The 21,345-nt window shown below is 43.3% G+C and overlaps 1 protein-coding gene across 3 annotated transcripts in view; it reads right to left on the bottom strand.

Moving 5' to 3' along the window:
* Nucleotides 1–21,345, bottom strand: part of ift172 (intraflagellar transport 172) — a 516,193-nt gene that overhangs the window by 477,940 nt on the left and 16,908 nt on the right. For all 3 annotated transcript variants that reach the window (XR_009523720.1, XM_060041906.1, XM_060041905.1), the window contains exons 16-32: nt 14,905–15,072; nt 13,976–14,112; nt 13,682–13,789; nt 10,197–10,281; nt 9,850–9,942; nt 8,928–9,005; nt 8,388–8,636; nt 7,179–7,257; nt 6,912–7,032; nt 6,171–6,315; nt 3,945–4,034; nt 3,529–3,626; nt 2,512–2,647; nt 1,787–1,903; nt 1,331–1,473; nt 729–822; nt 206–270 (exon numbers count right to left, since the gene is read on the bottom strand). Coding sequence is in view for 2 of the 3 variants with exons in the window: in XM_060041906.1 (XP_059897889.1) it covers nt 206–270; nt 729–822; nt 1,331–1,473; nt 1,787–1,903; nt 2,512–2,647; nt 3,529–3,626; nt 3,945–4,034; nt 6,171–6,315; nt 6,912–7,032; nt 7,179–7,257; nt 8,388–8,636; nt 8,928–9,005; nt 9,850–9,942; nt 10,197–10,281; nt 13,682–13,789; nt 13,976–14,112; nt 14,905–15,072 (2,006 nt within the window). In the remaining variant the exon portion in view is untranslated. The remainder of the gene's footprint in view (nt 1–205; nt 271–728; nt 823–1,330; nt 1,474–1,786; nt 1,904–2,511; nt 2,648–3,528; nt 3,627–3,944; nt 4,035–6,170; nt 6,316–6,911; nt 7,033–7,178; nt 7,258–8,387; nt 8,637–8,927; nt 9,006–9,849; nt 9,943–10,196; nt 10,282–13,681; nt 13,790–13,975; nt 14,113–14,904; nt 15,073–21,345) is intronic.

Genomic DNA, 21,345 nt, shown 5'->3' with positions numbered 1-21,345 from the left:
ACAAGGGCAAACAAATAACAAAACCATTAAAAGTGCAAGTAAAAAAACAACACTTAGCATATTGCTAATGTGTGGTGCTGGTATTATACCTGAACTCAGCATGTTACCAATGTGTGGTGCTTCTATTATACCTGAACTTAAAATGTTGGTGTTAAAATGTGTCGTTCCAGGCTTACAGCTGACAGACAATTGAATGTGGACTTACATCAGCACCGCTTCCTTGGGCTTCCCGGCCTTGATGAACTCCGACTCCGCCTCTTGAAACTTGCCCTTTAAATAAAAATATGGATAGCACGCAAGAATAGCATGAAACATTTGACTTTTAGTGGAAGGCGGGTTTCCAGAGGGTGAAAACCACGAAAATAGGTTCAGAACAGACTGAGGGATTACTACTTGACCTAGAGTTAATGGAAGGAGGTTATTCAGAGTGGGCCTGAAGTGTGAATGAAAATGATCTATAAGCAGAAGTAGCCTGAGAAAGATTAGACTAAATATTCAGTAGTGGTAAATAAATGTGGGTCTCCCACAATGCTGACAAACCCAAAATGGTTAAAAATCTATTTTCATCTTTTTTGAATGAGGTTGAAATGTACATGTATTTAATCTCTATTATTAAAAGGCCTATGGGTAGGCCATAGATCCTCATGATAAAGAACATCTTTATTGAATGAACAGAGTAAGAGTCTAAGGAAGGTAAGACAAAGGGGTGGTTCACTGCGGGGGTCCACCTCGTCTTCCAGATACATGGCGTGCTTCAGGTGGATCTCTGGGACCTTCTGTTTGTTCGCCAGACGGGCTAACTCAAAGGCAAAGTCGAAGGAGCTGAGGATGGGAACCATACCACCAAATGCATGACATTAGGTTACGTCATTTATGAGCAAGTAATGAACAAGCAAGTAATTACGAACAAGCAAGTAATCAATTTCAACCGTGTGTTATTCTGAGTAGCCGTCAAGGGGACATTATTAACACGACAAAAAAGTCACAATCAATTAAAAGGAGAAGGCGCAATAAGGGGATGGACAGAAATCTGTCATTAACTTCACATTAACTTACTAATTATGTTCTGTTCTTTAAAGAGCTGACCCTGTTAGCCTGCTGTCCATGTAGCCCAGCATGTGACCAAAGAACATACACCTACATTACAGCGCAGCGGAGTGCATAAAACTATACATGACTTTGATATGTTTATTCTTATACCATCCCATGTTTTCCTGACAAGATATTGGGTAGGTTTGTAGTGGTTACATCCCTCTAGCGGTATAGTAAGGTGTAGTAACCACCGCTATGTGGGCTGGTAGACCCCCAGCTGGTTCTTCCCGGTACACACCAGTTGTCTGAAGCAAAGTCGATGGCGTAGTCGGTGAGGCTGAACTTGTTGAGCAGCTTGACTGCAGCCTCTCCCCCAAGGCTCCGGGCCCACAGGTAGGCCACCTGCTTCTGGGCCCCGGGGCCCCCATGGCCCTTAGCCACCTGACCACACACAGGAACAGGTTATGAGCCAAACACACACACACTGAGAAATACAGAACCACACACACACACACCAAGAAGTATAGAGCCACACACAAATGCACACACATAGAAGTACAGACACTCTGAATGAAGACGTGCAGACCCACATACACACACACACAGAAGTACAGAGCCACATACACAGACAAAAACAAGTACAGACCCACACACACACACACACACACAGAAGTACAGAGCCACAAACACACACACACACACACACACACACACACACACACACACACACACACACACACACACACACACACACCCTGTATGCTTCCTCCCACATGTCTCCGGCGCGGTACATGTGCACTGCAGCTTTCCACTCCTCGGCCTCCAGGTAGTGGTGCTCTGCTTCCACCATCCTCGCCTCACCTTCCAGCTCCTGGAGGAGATACAGTCACCAGGCCTCAACTTCCTGGTGCACTACACTAGAGGAGATACAGTCACCAGGCCTCAACTTCCTGGTGCATTACACTAGAGGAGATACAGTCACCAGGCCTCAACATCAACCTGGTACATTACGCTCGAAGAGATACAGTCACCAGGCCTCAACATCAACCTGGTACATCACGCTAGAGGAGATATAGTCACCAGGCCTCAACATCCTCCTGTTACATTACGCTAGAAGAGATACATTCACCAGGCCTCAACATCAACCTGGTACATTACGCTAGAAGAGATACAGTCACCAGGCCTCAACATCATTCTGGTGCATTACACTAGACGAGATACAGTCACTAGGCCTCAACATCATTCTGGTGCATTACACTAGAGGAGATACAGTCACCAGGCCTCAACATCCTGGTAAATTAAGCGAGAGGAGATACAGTCACCAGGCCTCAACATCCTGGTGCATGTTTGTCTGAGACCAACGACGCATACAATCACATTGGAGTAATAGTGCAGCCCAGCAGCCTAATAAAACAGTCCCAGTAGATGTCCCATATCAAAGTGCTCCCAAAAGGTTTCCCATCAGTCATCTGACCTTACCTTGGCCAGGTGGAGGTGGGTTTCCTTCAGCAGGTCGGGATGGTGCCTGGCAACAAGGCGGATCATGTCCTCGAAAAGCCTCTTCTTCTTATACATGGTGATGGACAGGTCGGGCTGTTTCACAGCTGCAAACAGCCTGTCCAGACACACACACACACACACACACACACACACACACACACACACACACACACACACACACACACACACACACACACACACACACACACACACACACACACACACACACACACACACACACACAATGTGTGTGTGTAAATAAAAATGATTGGATGTCTCACCAGCCTGTACACCTACATACAAGGCTACCTTCATTGGGCAGGATCTCAGTCTGCACAAGGCTAGGCAGACCTATAGCTAAAGCCAGCAAGCTAGTCACCTACTTTTGGGGAGTGGCTATGGAGGGAGGTCTGAATGCAGGGGTGGGATTCAATTGTTGGATACTCTGAAATGCCAGCTTACTCTGGCTGGTTAGACAAAGAGCTGGTTTCACATTGAGTTTATTTGATATAGTATTGTCCTTTTGATCGGTTGGTCAACACTAATCTGTTTACACTTAATGTACAAGATATGCTACGCAAACAGAGGCAGTAAACACAGAACCTCCAAGGGCCCCATTATGGTTCCTAAAGGGAGGATCTAAAGGAAGCAGCCCTCAGTGTCCTGCGACGAAAACCTCTTCTCTAATCGGTTTGAGGGTTCATTACAGCGTTAGCAGACTCTAGCCCGTGTGGGCAGTGTTGGACACGGAGCATCCCTAGAGTCTTTATTGGGCTTGGGAAGTAAAAAGAAGAAAAAAAAGAACTGGCACAGGTGAGCCATTTAAACAGCTAACATCGCAGCTTTTGTGTTTCAATTCACAGCAGGCAGTTACTGTTTCAGTTCAAGCTTTTAGTGAATGAATCAGTCGACCCCGCGCACCGCATTATGGGCTTCAGCGTAGATTAAAACAACACTAGGCGTCGCTACGTGCTGAACACTCAACATAAGAGTTACCTCTCTGCCTCCTTGTATTTCCCCTCTCTCTCCAGGTCCTGAGCTCGGCTCAGATACAGGGCCGACACTTGGTCAGCACTCATGCACTCCTCTGCCAGCTGTGGACACACACACACAGTCCAGTGAGCTGCAGACACCGGCAGTGTTGGGCGAAAATGGTTTTCATTATAATGCCAGCAGATGTTACGTTACAATATCACTTTGGGTCTGAGGTCAAATATTATAACTTGTTACTTTTACGTTATTTTGCGTGTGGTGTTAATACATGTAGTAAATGATAAAACAGGAATTAAAAACATTAAACACGTTTGGCTTACTTGATGATAACGCGTTACTTGACACAAGTGTAATAATAATATCAAAATTATATTCTATCATTTGACACTGACTTCTTTTTCTTCTGTGTGTGCACTGACCTTATGAGCCTCCTCCCAGCGCCCGCACAACGTGTACATGTCTATAGCGTCTTTAATGTGACCTCCCTTCACAAACAGCCTCTCAGCCACCTGCAGAGGTTAACAAAACACTATGATGAAGAATAATACGTAATGATACTCATTAAAATAACCCACTATGATACATCTGATAATAACATTATCATTTACACTATGATACATCTTCTTACAACATATAATAATAAAATACGTATGATAATAATACATTATCTTACACATCATGATGCATCTTCTACAACACATTATAATAACACACTATGATACATCTAATAACATATTATTAATACACTTTGATAAATCTGATAATAACACATTATAATAACAAACTCTGACACAAATTCTAATGACACATTATGATACATAATCTAATAACACATGATCATACACGATGATATATCTGATAATATACATTATGATTATCTTACACTTAATTATGACATATAATATGCTAATATATAAAAATAGATTGTTATATAATAGATTATAAAATATAGTTAGATTATGGAGTATAGATTATGACAATACATTGTGAAATATAATAATAATAGATTATGATAAATATTAAAATCATATAAGATGTTATACATTGTAATAATAGTTGATGATATTTATGATCATAATATCTGATGATATATTTGATGTATATGTGTGTGTGCGAATGGTTTAAGTGCTGGGAGAGAGAATTGAGGATGGGCCGGTTAAAGATGCAGTTGTTCTTTATAATAACTGGGCAGTAACTGGACCGCCATTGGAAACAAACCACAGAGTGAGACCAGACAGAACGGACTGAGAGGGGAAACAAACCACAGAGTGAGACCAGACAGAACGGACTGAGAGGGGAAACAAACCACAGAGTGAGACCAGACAGAACGGACTGAGAGGGGAAACAAACCACAGAGTGAGACCAGACAGAACGGACTGAGAGGGGAAACAAACCACAGAGTGAGACCAGACAGAACGGACTGAGAGGGGAAACAAACCACAGAGTGAGACCAGACAGAACGGACTGAGAGGGGAAACAAACCACAGAGTGAGACCAGACAGAACGGACTGAGAGGGGAAACAAACCACAGAGTGAGACCAGACAGAACGGACTGAGAGGGGAAACAAACCACAGAGTGAGACCAGACAGAACGGACTGAGAGGGGAAACAAACCACAGAGTGAGACCAGACAGAACGGACTGAGAGGGGAAACAAACCACAGAGTGAGACCAGACAGAACGGACTGAGAGGGGAAACAAACCACAGAGTGAGACCAGACAGAACGGACTGAGAGGGGAAACAAACCACAGAGTGAGACCAGACAGAACGGACTGAGAGGGGAAACAAACCACAGAGTGAGACCAGACAGAACGGACTGAGAGGGGAAACAAACCACAGAGTGAGACCAGACAGAACGGACTGAGAGGGGAAACAAACCACAGAGTGAGACCAGACAGAACGGACTGAGAGGGGAAACAAACCACAGAGTGAGACCAGACAGAACGGACTGAGAGGGGAAACAAACCACAGAGTGAGACCAGACAGAACGGACTGAGAGGGGAAACAAACCACAGAGTGAGACCAGACAGAACGGACTGAGAGGGGAAACAAACCACAGAGTGAGACCAGACAGAACGGACTGAGAGGGGAAACAAACCACAGAGTGAGACCAGACAGAACGGACTGAGAGGGGAAACAAACCACAGAGTGAGACAAGACAGAACGGACTGAGAGGGGAAACAAACCACAGAGTGAGACCAGACAGAACGGACTGAGAGGGGAAACAAACCACAGAGTGAGACCAGACAGAACGGACTGAGAGGGGAAACAAACCACAGAGTGAGACCAGACAGAGCAGATTGCCAGGGGAAAGCATGTTTTTATCATGTGCGAAGGGGCTCTCCCATCCTGCGATTCGTTTTTTGCACGATAGGGGTGGATTGGTTTTCTTTCGTCTTTGTGTGGTTAGTAAAGCGATAACCTTTTCCTGTAATTAACCAAGGTGATTGCTGTATAGTTGATCTTTAAAGAGTGGGGGAAAGTATTTCGGAAAGTAAGTACTTAGGATTTAGGATTACTGATGGACATCATTTTGCAGGTTTTACAGTATGTGCAGACCAAGGAAGGAACTGAACGCAACAAAACGTGTGGCAAGACAAAAACTAGAGCTAAGTGGAGGCACGTAGAAGCTCACTGCCCTCTACCTGGTAGTCCTGTACAGAGGCGTAGTGCTGAGCGATCTTCAAGTAGTACTTCCCAAACGACTGGTCCTCCTGGAGCTCCAGCAGGTGGACAGCCTTCTTCCACTGGCGCGCTGCGATGGCTGCCTCCAGGGCCTTCATGGAGGAGCTGAACAGTGGAAGGGAAACATCGGCTATCATAAGACATTCTGGAAGGAAAGCATTTGGTTTATGCATCTGATCTTTGGAGGACAGACTGTCTGTCTGTCTGTCTTCCCAAGATCAGATCTGTCTCTTTTTTGGTCTCTTTTTATTATCAATATATGTGTATGCAAATATAGTCGGGGTCATAACATTACCAATTGAACAACTAATATGTATGCTAGGAAAAGGTGTAGCATGACTCCTGAACTAAGCTAGGTGTCGTACCCAGCGATGGACATGACTCCTGAACTAAGCTAGGTGTCGTACCCAGCGATGGACATGACTCCTGAACTAGGCTAGTCGTCGTACCCAGCGATGGACATGACTCCTGAACTAGGCTAGGTGTCGTACCCAGCGATGGACATGACTCCTGAACTAGGCTAGTCGTCGTACCCAGCGATGGACATGACTCCTGAACTAGGCTAGGTGTCGTACCCAGCGATGGACATGACTCCTGAACTAGGCTAGTCGTCGTACCCAGCGATGGACATGACTCCTGAACTAGGCTAGTCGTCGTACCCAGCGATGGACATGACTCCTGAACTAGGCTAGGTGTCGTACCCTGCTTCGATGAAGTGGTTGATGGCGGCGTCCATTTGCTTCTGTTGCACCAGGTGGTCACCCCACGCCTCCTCCAGCCTCACCACCTCACTTGGGAAGGAAACACGAGACAGTTCCACCGCTGATGGGAGTGGGAGAGAGGGAGAGAGGGAGAGTGTAATGAATCTAAATCTAACAGTTATATCTTGGGTGATGTTTAGTGTATACTCCTTTTTATATACACCCCCATTAGAAACAAGCGCCCTCTGCGGAGGTCTAGACACATACCTTTCCTGAAGGTGTTCCCTTTGCGGTAACACTCCAGAGCTCTCTGTTTATTGCCGATCATGTCATACAGGTCACCCGCCTAGAAAAAGGATTGGAGTTCAGAGGAATTCATTTGATGAGTGCTGCATGCAGCGCTCAACTATTGTTCTTCTTAAGTTTTATTCTTTCTTTCTTTATTGTTCTCTAAAAACTTTGGGACCTATCTCCTTCCTAAATTTTTACCTAGAGATTCCAATCGATTCCAATTTTGAAATGTTCATATTAGCTTGGAATTGTGCAATTATTATTATTATTTTTTAAAATATTTTATACTTTTTAAGATATTCTACTTGTATAATACTATTTTTTACAATGGAAGTCAATGGGAGGACAGCAGAGTTTTCGACGCCTCGAAGGGCATTATCCCGCCTATACCATGGTCACTTGCCAAGGAAAAGAAAACAAGATAATTCATTTATATTTTCATGCGTTTAACAATCCAAATATAAAGTTTTTCACATAAATAGGACGGGCCGTAGCTACGACTTGGCAACGGGAGGTATTCTAGTCCGCTGAGCTACGAGCCAGAGAACTAACGTTATGGATTGTACATATCTATAATTCGAAATTCGTTACAGCCTTTATACCACAGATACTCTAGGGTCTATAGCATATAACGGCGTTGTCTGATTACAGTTTAATTCATTTTTCACAATTTATCAGCTCTCGTTTTGAAGAATAATCACCTTGCCATTCGAAATTCGTCCTAGCCTTTATACCACAGATACTATAGGGTATATAGCATCTAAACACATTTTCTCATTACAGTTTAATGTAACAGTAAGCTTACAAAATCGCTAATTAACACCGCAACTGCAAATTAACCACACAGAGATAATGTGTTGATAAACAAATAATCCCCCTATACTTTTTTCAAAATCTTTTAAATCTGTTCAAGTTCCATGTCGGCTTGTTTTCAGTTGGTCTCATTGTTTACGCTGAGGTTAGAGCGTGAGGTTAGTGCATGTTTACATTGTTTACTCCATTTAGACTTTTGAACTTTTGTTCCAATCCCTTCACTGGATTTAAGCCATTTAACGTTTCTTCATGTCACCCCTGCCCTGTATCTACACTACATTCTAAAAAGTCCAAAGCTAGGATGGTATCTGTTGTAACAGAAAAGGTAATGCTAAGATCACATCACATTAGGTAGCGGTCAGCAACACCTACCCTCTCAAAGAACTCCCCCTTGATGAGTGCGGCTGTGATGCGGTTCACCACGTCGCTGCTGCTCGTGATGTCCGGCTGGCTGATGGCTAGCCGGGCGGCCTTGGCTGGGAGGCCCGCCTTAAGGTACAGACTGATGGCTCCCTGGTAGTCGCCCTCCCTCTCCTTCATCTCCCCGGCCATCTCGTCCTGGGACGTCTCTGTCAGCCAGCGGTAGTAGTTCAGACGGAGAGCGTCCAGCTCTGGATGGGCCTGAGAAGTATTGGCTTGGTTTTCATAGGCAGGCGTCTTTAGAACGGGGTCACTCATTTATTAAAGGGGGCTGGCGTCTTTTCATTGTGCCATTTCCCCCGATTTGAAGTCAAATTATTTTCCTATGCTAATATTTCCACCTCAGCACCAATTGCTCTCCAATGAACAGTTGTAGGATGTCAGAAGGGGTCCCTACGCGTCTCTGAGAGTCCCTGCCTGTTTGAGGGCTGAGCTACTGGATGTGGCTCTACTAGATCTAGTCTCACCTTGACTAGCTTGGTGTATTATTACCTTAGCCTCAGCCACAGCAATGCACTCCTCCCACATGTGCAGCTGCTGGTACATCTCAATGGCTTCATCAGTGGCGTTCTGGAGAAAGGCACAGGGACAAGGGCTTCAAAATCAGTTATATACCTCAACCTAAATACCAATAAATCATACATTTTAATGCAACGATCAATGTCAATCAATCCAACAACTATTTAGCACTGAACTGGACGGTCACATTCAATTGTTTGAAATGTTTACCAGTGTTGTTCTTTTAAAGATGATGATTCATTTTCAAAAACTGTGTTAGGCTGAAATTTTCTTTGATGCAATGATATTCATTTAATTTGCACACACATGAACGGAAACTACAGAGCTAGGCCTACGCCATTTCAATTAAAAAACCTGTTTGTTGATTTTTCCTGCTTTCCTCCCGCATGTCTTGTTAGATATAACATCCACTAAAATATTTTAAAAAATCGTGTTTTGTAGCCTATGTATTATTGCAACTATGTGTATTAATTGCATCAATTCAAATGGTTGAATATGCCTATACAGGCTATTCAATTGCTAAACTAGCAAAATGGCCTATAACAAAAAAATATATATGCGGCCCAAGACAGCTATCAAAACCCCATTTCTAACCAAAAATGGCCCTTTACAAAGAAAGGGTTGCCGACCTAACCAAACATGTACACAAAATAAAGCATTTTAAATATCCTTCCTTAGTGAATGGATCATGATGTGTCTGAACCTCTCTCACTACAAGAATAGCAGAATGCCAACGAATGTTGCTTTAGTAAATACAACCATCACTATTGAGTCTTAAATACAAGAATGTTGCCAGTCACCACTGTCAATTAAGCCCAGGCACATCGGAGAACATTGCTACTATTAGGTAAAGGGTGGTTTAAGAAGCAGGTTCCAGGTCTGACGCCACACCGACCTGTTCCAGGTAGTACATCTCAGCCAGTTTAAAGTTCTTGTCCAGCAGAGCCAGGCGGGCTTGTACCTGGTAGTGGCCGGAGCCGTCCCCTCCCTGCACACAACAAAACAGAAGCTTCCTTATTAGACTATGGTAGCTGTAGAAGTGTCATAATTATAGTTCAAGATTCTAAACGTACTTCGGCTTAAAAAGCTGGATTTGTGAGGTAATTAGTTTAATATAATGGCAGAAGAAGAAGTGGATACCAGACCACTTTTTGTGGGGAATTAAATGTCCTTGTGTGAAGGGATGTCTAATGTCCTGCTAGGTGTACTGTGTAAGGAAGAGGTCTGTAAGGGAATACGCACGGTATCCTGGGACACCTGGTCAGCAATGGTATTGGTTTGGTGGAGGAAGCGCACGGTGGAGACATCGCCTAAGGCAGCAAAACATCTAGGCGTGACACAGAAGGAAGGAAAATATAAAAATGAGGAAGTCAGGGAAAGGAAGAGCAAGCAAATAAAAATAAAAATTAAAGCAAAATAAAAAGTCAAGGACAAAGCTAAACATACATATCGACTTCAAATTAAAAGTGCTGGAAAACGTTCTGTCATAACCTCCAATTAATCTTAAATGAGAACAAGATACACAAAAATACTATATCTTATACTTTACCAATACCATTCATAATTGGCAAGGAATTGGACTATTGATAGGCAGACCTGTTATTATAGACCAACTTTACGTGTCGCATCATGTGCATTTTCTGAAGTAAATGTGTGTGGTTGCATGAGCCAACTCATCGTTTGAGCAACATTCTGTGAGTATACTAACATGCTAGCACGACAAGTTGGAAGTCCCTGGGCCACTCTGAAGCAGACTAGTGATTGGTTGAATAATGGGGGTTATCATTTTCGTTTGATTGCAAGTTGTAGCCTCCTATTGCCAAAGCAGTTCTTTCTTTTTTGGAGACCTGCTAACACGCTGTTTTTACACATGTAACAACTTTGACAACCCTGATTTGTTCACCTTCTGAATGGTTGAAGCCAGTGTCTTTCACCATGGACTTCCATTATACCTGCAACAGTGGTCATTTGAAATTGACACTGTCACATCAAGTTTTCCAAATGACATAGAGGGGATGTCCTTGATAGTAGATAATAGATCTCTGAGGCTCTGTGCGTTCACATCAAACGGGGCGACACGACTCCATACAAAGTCAATGTAGCTATAAAAACCTGGAGCAAGATTTGAATTGTGGCGCGCCTTGAACGCCTTGTCACGTGCAAGCGCGTTTACGAGGATTTGCAACGCGACACTTTCGCTCGAGTTGAAATATTTGAACTTTGCCGCGACATTCGCGTGATGCCAGCCAATCAGTGTCACTCCCTGAGTGATGTAACGTAACAGCCAATCAGCGTTCAACAGGCCAACCGTTCCCTGCAGTGCAGTCCGGGGTGAACCGCAGCATGGAGGAGAAAGTGATTGTTGCCGTTTGCAGCTCTATATATAGTATAATATTATATAATATAATTACAGTTTCCGCGCCCACGTTGCGTGCACTTAACCTCTAGTTGGGGTCGGCTTAGCTCAGGAGGTAGAGCAGTTGTCTTGTAACCGAAAGGTTGCTAGTTCGATCCCCAGCTCCTCCTAGCTGAGTGTTGATGTGTCCCTGAGCAAGACACTTAACCCTAACTGCTCCTGACGAGCTGGCTGTCGCCTTGCATGGTTGACTCTGCCGTCGGTGTGTCAATGTGTGTATTAACTGATGTAAGTCACTTTGGATAAAAGCGTCTGCCAAATGCCCTAAATGTAAAGTTGTAATTAAAACCATAGCTATAATGTGGAAACCCCAGTCGATAATGTAAGACATTCTTTCACCAATTTTTGCCGTGTTTGTATATCAGGAGATTCGTACCTGAGGGTGATTCACACTTGATGCTTTATATGCGGACATCGATGCCGTTTAGACATCGGTAGTAGAATCAACGGGGGTTTAGGGGAGTGGCTTGCAAGGGGCAGGATATGACGTAGGGTCTAAGTTCGAAAGAGGTGAGATAAGTGTGACCACTGTCACTGTAATTTGTTTTGATTTGACCATAGACAAAACGGAGGCAGAACGGGCAGCACTCATCGCAGTTAGGGTCATCATCTTAAATGTTAAATGTTTAGATGGCTGATTGTACATTGGCTACTTGACGTGAGAGTTTAAGATGTTTATTTTATTTATTTTTAACTTTTACCAGAAGAATACGTCATTGAGATTAAACATCTCCTCAAGTGTCCTGGCCAGTAGCCTAAAGTCACACAAGCATACGTCACACGAGCATTCACACAGAACATTAGAAAAATTAAACATTTCGGAAGGAACAAGGAGGAGAGTAATATTAAGTTCGAGCAACAAAGTCTAAAGACATTTTGGGAGGCTCAAGGAGAGTAAAATTATATTTTAGCAACAAAGTGTAGTCTTGCGGTTGACTCTAAAGACATAAATCACCATATTGTGTTATTCGCAATTTGTCTGACCGTGAATATGTGTGTGTGTGCATGTGTGTGTGTATGCGGTGTCCTGCGCTGCCTTTGTCTTGGAACGTCTGAGTCAGTGCTCAGACGTTCCATGTGTGTGTGTGTGTGTATACGGTGTGTGCGTGTATGCGGTGTATGTATCCGTTCGCGCGTGCTGTGTGTGTGTGTCTGTGTGTGTGAGCTGCAGGCTGCTTGGCACATACGCACCCACCAACTTGTCCGACAGGCCTGCTTTCATATAGTAGTAAGATATATAAATATCTATATAATATAATATATAAATTCAGGGCCAAAAGCTGTGCGCGCCTCCGGATGGCCGTAGCGGGGAGAGCCTTCGTGGGGATTGAGCTCTGCAGGCTTTGTTTGAGCTTACAATTGATTACAATTAGGAGACAATTGATTGGATCACAGTGGCTAATTGGCATCATAATATTTGTGCATAACCTGGCCAAACCCGGCCTTTAAAGGCACCCAGTGCAACTTTATGTAAACATTCAATGAAAAATAAACATTCAATTTCTAGTCTTTTTTACACGTAGTAAGTTTCAATAACTCCATACCATTACATATCGACATTGAAGGAGCAAAGATGAGACGTCGTTGTGTGGTGAGAACTGATAGAAAATCGTAAACAACAACAATCGCCGGTGGGGAGAAGCCATTTTTCCATTGACTGGAAGCCTGCTTTATTTATTATAGGTTACAAAAAATAAAGAAAATGGCGGCATTGTTGTTGTTATCGATTTTCTATCAGTTCTCACCACACAACGACGTCTCATCTTTGCTGCTTGAATGTCGGTATGTAATGGTATGGAGTTATTGAAACTTACTACGTGTAAAAAAGACTAGAAATTGAATGTTTATTTTTAAGCCTCGAAAGTTGCACTGGGTGCCTTTAAGGAGCATTTGTACCAACTTCTAGGTTTACGGGATTTTTTCAGGTTTCAGTTTTTTTTTTTACATTTTTCAAAATGTTCAAGGTACAGCCAAATCTATCTGCCTGACTCCATTGGTCCTTGAGGCCAAATATAACTAATGTAAAATAAGGCCTAAATACCAAGATTAAAAAATTGTTGAGGTTTGACTGCGAGTTATAGCTCTTCCTATGGTGAGAGCGCTGAAGAACCTTTGGGAGACTTCCTCACTTCCGGTTTACACATGGCTATTTAATAAAACAATAGCCAGGGGTTCAGGTTCGGAGGGGTTCATTGCAGTGTTTTTGCCCATTCAATATCAGTATTAAAAGAGAAAGATAGTAAAATGAAACTCAACTCTGCTCTATGTTCAAGATAGAAACACTTGTTTTGCTTCCCCTTTGTGTGTGTACCTCTCAGCGATGTGCAGTTGGCCTGCCTCCAGCGACAGTTTGCTCAAAGTCTTCCACATGGCCTCCGTCTCTGGCAACAAGTCTAGAGTCTCCAGGAATGCTGTAGCTCTTCACACACACACACACACACACACACACACACACACACACACACACACACACACACACACACACACACACACACACACACACACACACACACACACACACACACACACACACAGTAAGCTCATGCCCACTGGTCAATCATCATGCATTTAGCTAATATCCAAGAAAACCAATGTGAAGTGACACCTGTCGTAGTCCCCATCGTCCACCGCTGTGCCAAACTCTATGAGGCCCTCGTCCAGCGTGTAGCTGGACGTCCCAATGCCTTCCGATACAGTCACGTCTGTCTTACCGTCGGCTCTTACCAGGTCCACAACGTCTCCCTGTGTGCAAACAAACCATCAACGCATGTAGGATGCATGTCTAAAAAAACACCACTTTAAATAAACACCAGTAGAATGAATCTTTAGATAAACACCAATATAATTCATCTTCAGATAAACAACAATATAATTCATCTGCAGATAAACACCAATAGAATGAATCTTTAGATAAACACCAATATAATGCATCTTCAGATAAACACTAATATAATGCATCTTTAGATAAACACCAATAGAATTAATCTTTAGATAAACACCAATATAATGCATCTTCAGATAAACACCAATATAATGCATCTTTAAATAAACACCAATAGAATTAATCTTCAGATAACACCAATATAATGCATCTTTAAATAAACACCAATAGAATGAATCTTCAGATAAACACCAATAGAATGCATCTTCAGATCAACACCAATAGAAAGCATCTTCAGATAAACAGAAAAAGAATGCATCGCCAGATTAATCGCCCTAACACTATAATGCATCTCTAGATGAATCTTCAGGTAAACAACAATATAATGTATCTCCAAATGATCCATCACCAGTCAATTGTACATTGTCTATGCAAAGTTTGGTTATCTACACATGGAAAAATAAATAATTTAAGTATTCAAATTAAAAACAAGTTTCATATAATTGCGCATTTGCTTGAATATCTAAGAGACGGTTAGTTTTTTTTCCTTAAAGTAAAATAATAATAATAATAATAATAATAGACTGAAGATCATCATGATGAAACATGTTTGAGTTATTGATAAACCCAACATGAAGCCGCCCATCACTCACCCTGAGGGGGAACATGGTGGTGCTCTCGGGGCTGTCGATGTTGTACCAGACACAGAGGTTGGCCCGGTTCTGGGCCACCACCACGTCACTGCCTGGCACCCATTGGACGTAGGAGCAGAAAGAAAGGAGCGTGGTCTTTATGGCGCTTTCTATGTCGTACAGGTGGAGCTGGAGAAGGAAGGAGAGAAGAAAGGTGTCAGCAGAGTGGCCTTCAAGAAGCTCTCTAGGTCGTACATGGGGAGCTGGGTAGAAGAGTTTAGAGCCTTCTCTAATTGTTGCTCCCACTACCTCATCCTCATCGACAAGTAACTCCATTGGAGGATATTTGGAGATTAACATCTTACATTTGGATTGCAAATGAAACCTGAGGGTATATATGGTTTGACTTCTGCTGCAAACCTTTTTGATGAAAAATAATGGATAATTGTATTCACTTTAAAAGGAGAATACTGTACAATATTAATGAAGTCACTATTGTCCTAGTCAAAATAAACATATATATATACAAATCTACAGGTCGGGATGGGGATGTTTATTTTATTGTTATTGGTTCCATTAGACTGCTAAACAATCCTAGTTTTCTGGTTCCGGTCGCCGGTCTGGAAACCGGACCGGAACCAGAAACGGAGAGGGGGGTGGTTGTAGTCTTTTCGCTCGGTTCTCCGTATCAACAGTATAGGGCCTCTACGAATAGTCAAATCTCCTAACCTTTATGCCTCCTTTCCTTAACCTTTGAGGAAAACGTCGTCGGGTCAAGGAGAGATGAAAAGGTGCTTCCTTTCGAACATAGGACAAGACAGCACTGTTTAAAATGAATTAGACTCCCCTCTTGCTAACCGACGTCATTGCGCGACGGCGGGTATTGCCGACCTCTAGCGTGAAACTAAATTTTTCCGAAGATTGACTTAAACAAGCGCTCTTTGATCCATGCGTTCTTGTCGTATTGATTTCAATCAGGTTATCGCCAACAGTGAGAATCACTTAGGTCGGACGTGGCAAACGGGAATATTTTAGGCCACTTGAATTCCAATTCACTTGTGAGAAAAAAAGAGGCTAAACTTATGTTGATGTTGAAATTAACTGCCCCCAGTAGTCTTCCTTAAATGTGAAGTTGGCATTTTCTTTTATTTTGGTGTATTTTATGTGCTTACTAACCAGCAATAAATTAATTTGTTTATATTAAAATAATTATGTTTCTGGAATTGGTATCCATTATTATTTGTCGATAGCGTGTGGTCCAGTGTTTAAATGTGGGTGATAGTGTTTAAATGTGGGCGATAGTGTTTACATGTGGTCGATAGGGTTTACATGTGGTCCATAGTGTTTAAATATGGTCGATAGTGTTTAAATGTGGTCGATAGTGTTTACATGTGGTCGATATTGTTTAAATGTGATCGACAGTGTTTAAATATGGTCGATAGTGTTTAAATATGTTCTTTTCACTCACTCTCCACCTCATCCCTAACTCTCCACCTCAAGCTGGTGTGTAGTGAGCGTTCTGGCACCGATTGGCTGCCGTGCATCACCCAAGTGGGTGCTACATATTGGTGGTGGTTAGTGAGGTCCCCCCTTCACTTTAGGCGTCTTTGAGTGTTATTAATTATTATTATTCTTCATGTTTAACCTCTGTTTTCCTTTTATTCCTAGTCTGTTTTACATAGTTTTGAATGATGACTATATGCTCTGTAAGGTGACCTTGGGTGTCTTGAAAGGCGCCTCTAAATTAAATGTATTATTATTATTATTATTATTATCAATTGTATTTTCTTCTCTTCTATCCTTCTGCTTTACCGCTTCTCTCATGCGTCTTCGCGTAGTGTCGGTAAACTTCGTCGGTGGCATGTTGCTTTAAATATTGCCGCCGTAAAAGATGATGGGATACCACTATGTCCTTTCCTTTCGCAAAGGAAGCTCAGGACGTAACCTATGCTAAAGAAGGGTTAAAGGAAGCATCGAGGCTCCTTTCCTAAGTATTTTTAGAATTCGAACCAACTTTCCGCGAAGCACTTCCGGGCCATCTCCATAGGAAAGGAAATTTCCTACGCAAAAAAGCGAATTCGTAGAGGCCCTAGGGCTAGAAACGAGCAAACCAACCACCACCCCCCCCCCCCCCCTTTCCGTTTCCGGTTCCCATTTCAATGGATTTACAAAATGCCAAATAAAACACGACAGAAACTGTATTTCGCTACGATACTTCATTAGGAACATCAATGAACACCACTAACCACTCGATGAGTTTCACATTTCTGAAAACAAACGTTCAGGGGTGTTCTAAGGACAGGTTTGTGAATGCCCATAGCCAGCCATTGTGAAGCAGGCAGGGGCGATTCGAAATTAGTCAAATACCAAGCCCCAACCACAGCGAGCCTCTACCAGCATCCAATGCGGAATTGACAAACATTGCAGTAGCACCGGGTGGCCACTACGAGGTGGTACCAAAAGTGAGCAATTCTTCGTTGACTCGCTTGTTAAACAGGCCGTTTTCACAGTCTTATTAAACCTATTTACAGCCTGGTCCAAAAAACCATTCTAGTCATTATGTTTACTTCATATCTCCATGACAACACTGAAGGTCGTGAATCATTTTTTTAGCAGGCTAGTTTTTATTTTATGGAGGTTAAAATGTATGAATAATTAGGGACGCGGCCTCTTGAGTGACAGCTAGCCGCTGACCCTCACCTCGCCTCGGAGGCTAGTTTTGCTATCTCCATCATCTTGACCTCGACTGCGTTCATTCCTATTGTTCATTCCGGTGCCAAGATGCCTTACTCTGCGGTCAACTGTACCAACCGATCGCTTAGAAACGAATGAGCTACCAGCAAATTCGGTGTACGTCACCTAGATGGGAGTATCTCCCTCCCCCCGACGTCACATCAATGCCCTTTTTTGGTCAGAGGAAATGAGGCGGAGTCAAACTATGACAAGATGGCGACGCTCATAAGCCAAGAGAATTGGATGCAGTTGGAATAACTGAGGTCTTCCCGGATGCTACATCCATTTTATATACTATCTATGCCAAATACCCGAGACAGGCCAATATTCAAAATTTCGGTGATAACCACTCTATTTCATCCTAGACAGTGGACAGTTACATTTATATTTGTCTTTAAGAAGGTTGTCTCATATCTGGCTGTAGGTCTTGAAACTAAGAACTCTAGTGTTTAGCATTACAATTGGTCGTACTAACTTTAACCCTATTGCCGCTGTGTTAGTTTTGGCTGCCGTCGTTTTTTAGTTATAGGTTGTTGAGACTAGTTTCAGCCACAAGGTGACAACAATAGGCTTGATTGGTGTGCGGAGCTACGGCTGCCTGAGCTACCTTGTGCATTTAAAGGCTAGCTATTATAAGCGTCAGGACCCTGCAAACGAAGACCCGGGAAACAAAGACTAAGGGAGTCTCTCTGTGGGAGTCAAGACTCAACCCTCCCTCCCCTACACCTCCCTGCTGATGACTTTGTTACCTACCTTACCCAGAAGGTAAAGGACATTATCTCCTCTTTTATCCCTGCCTCCCTCCTCCCTCCTCCCATCCCCACCACTGTCTTTACCCAATTTATCCCTCTCAACTCCGACGAAGTCAACAGAATAATAACATCTAACCTGCCCCCTTGACACTATCCCTTCCTCTCTCCTCCAGGCTGTCTCAAGCAACATCCTGCCATTTCTCACCACACTTTTCAACTCCTCCTTCACTTCAGGCATTGATCCAGCGTCTTTCAAGACTGCCAGAATAAAGCCTCTCCTCAAAAAACCAACCCTTGATACCAACGACATCCAGAACTACAGACCGGTATCTCTCCTTTCATTCCTCTCTAAAATACTGGAACGTGCCATCGCTAACCAACTGTCCTGGATCTGGTGAACCACCAGATCCTCCTTGCCACTCTCGCTGAACTTGGCATTGCTGAATCTGCCCTTTCCTGGTTCACATCCTACCTGACGAATCGCACTTATCAGGTAACATGGAATGGCTCCTTGCACACTTGAAACTGGTGTCCCTCAAGGATTGGTACTGGGGCCTCTTCTGTTCTCCCACTATACCAGATCCCTGGGCTCTGTAATAACATCACACGGCATTTCCTATCACTGCTATGCTGGCGACTAGGGATGTAACAATCTGACATTTTTAGTACGATACGATACGATACAATATCAAAATTAATATCACGATATCACGATACGATGTAAACTTTTTTTTGGGGGTGGCTAAATTTAGATTGTGCCCAAAACACCCTAACCACACCCAAGGATGTTGGTCATCTTCAAATGCCTTCCTCATGTTGGAGGCATTATCTGTTGTGAAACAGACAATCTTCTCTTTTGGTATTTTCCAAGCCTGGAGAATACTGTTGATCATTTCTAAAATGTGGGCGTAGGTGTGGTATTCCGGGAAATACATTGTTTCCAAGCAGTGGGACATCAGCTTCCAATCCGGGGAGATGTAGTGGATGGTTAAACTGATGTAGGGGTTCTGCTCGTCAACAGGTCTCCCTCAGACACCTTTTTCTGAACAGTCGCACGCACCTTTTAAGACATCTGGGAAATCTCTTAATCCGAAAAGTAAACCCGAGATGGCAGCTTGTAGCGTGGGGCCGTCTTCTGCATCAAATGCTTAAATCCAGACTTTTCAACCACTTGGAAAAGCATCATGTCCTTTGCAATAAAAAATGCCACTGCATCATCTAATTCCTTCGCCTCTTTTGATTTGGGAGCATATTTTGCTCCCTTGGCAAAGGATTATTTTATATTAGGCTGGTTGCTTGATGGTGCACTTGAAGGACTATCAAATCTATTTTTATTGAACACAGTTTTTATCTCAATACATTCTGACTTAATTAAATAAAAAAAGAATTACAATATTTTTATTTGTTAATTATTCTCAAAATGTATGTTTTTACAGTGCACTCTTCTCACCCCTCCCTCCCTCTCACTATCGGAGGTGGGCAACGGCACCTAAGTGTGACCTAGTAATGATTCCATACTTGTGCGCAACATGCCGGTAGTACACAAGCTAACGTAAAGTTATGGTGAACATATTAAGGATCATTGGACATATTTATATCATCTGTCAAGGATGTTCGCCAACCTTACCGTGGATTTGACGATATTGGCATGGTCTTGTGGATGTTTCTCACGGAGATGATGTGCCATGTTAGACGTGTTTGCCGCTTTGCACGGCACTTTTCTCTTGCAGCGTTTGCAAGTCGGCATTCCATCTACAAGAACTTTGCCGTATTCATCCTTTAGATAGCCGAAAAATTCCCACACTGCCGACCTGGTCCGTTTTGGTTGCCTAAATAGCGGAGATGCGTCATCTCCTTCTGCAATTTCTTGTTCGCCTGGATTCATAATTACTGACCCGTGATGAACCACTTTCTGCTCCAACAGGTAAGCTAGTTTCAATCGCTATTCTTTCTCTTTTTATCTGCTAGCGTTTTCTCTTCTTGGATGCTGTGTGCATAATGTTGTTGTAATGGACAGGGCAACACTGAGCTGGTTAGTGTTTACAAACAAAGGTCCACGTGAGAGGGTACTGTTGATCTTCAAGTTAGGAGTCATATTTTGTGTGGTGTGGGCTGCCTGGGCATACCGTGTTAAGTTGAGTGCAACGTTTTAATGACAATGTCGCTCACCATACTCCCCACAATGACAGTGCGCATTTACCATGCAATCCTGGGCAATACCGCGACACGGTATTACATGAAAAAACGTACGGTTGACATTCGTGGCCTTTCATATCGCATCCCTACTGGCGACACTCAGCTATTTCTCCCTTTCCCCTCATCTGACAAAGCCCTGATAGCAACACACATATCTGAATGTCTGGCAGACGTCAGCACTTGGACAACTGCCCATCACCTGAGGCTTAACCTCAACAAGACTGAGCTCCTCCTAATGCCAGGGAAAAATTGCCCACACATGGACTTACTGGTCACTGTTGAGAAAATCACTGTATCTTCTTCCAACTGCCAGAAACCTCGGTGTGGTACTGGACAATCAGTTATGCTGCACCGCAAACATCACTGCGGTGGCCCAATCCTGCAGATTTGCACTTTACAACATCCGCAGAATCCGGCCTTTCCACAAAAGGGAAGCAGCTCGACTTCTAGTCCAATCACTGGTCATCTCCCGCCTCGACTACTGCAACTCGCTACTGGCTGGACTCCCTGCCTCTGCAATTAAACCTTTGCAGCGCATCCAGAATGTGACAACGCGCCTCGTGTACAACCTACCGAAGTTCTCCCATGTGACCCCCCTCCTCCGGGACCTCCACTGGCTCCTTGTAGTAGCTCGCATCAGATTCAAGATGATACTGGCATACAAGGCAGTCGATGGAACTGCCCCTGCCTACCTCCAAGCATTGGTAAAGCCACACACCCCAGCTCGATCCCTCCGCTCAACTACCTCAGCTGGACGTTTGGTACTGCTATCGCTAAGAGC

Source organism: Gadus macrocephalus, chromosome 21 (genome assembly GCF_031168955.1).
Source record: "Gadus macrocephalus chromosome 21, ASM3116895v1".
Lineage (NCBI taxonomy): Eukaryota > Metazoa > Chordata > Actinopteri > Gadiformes > Gadidae > Gadus > Gadus macrocephalus.
The sequence above is the reverse complement of the archived record's forward strand: the minus strand, read 5'-3'. Positions and strand labels throughout refer to the sequence as shown.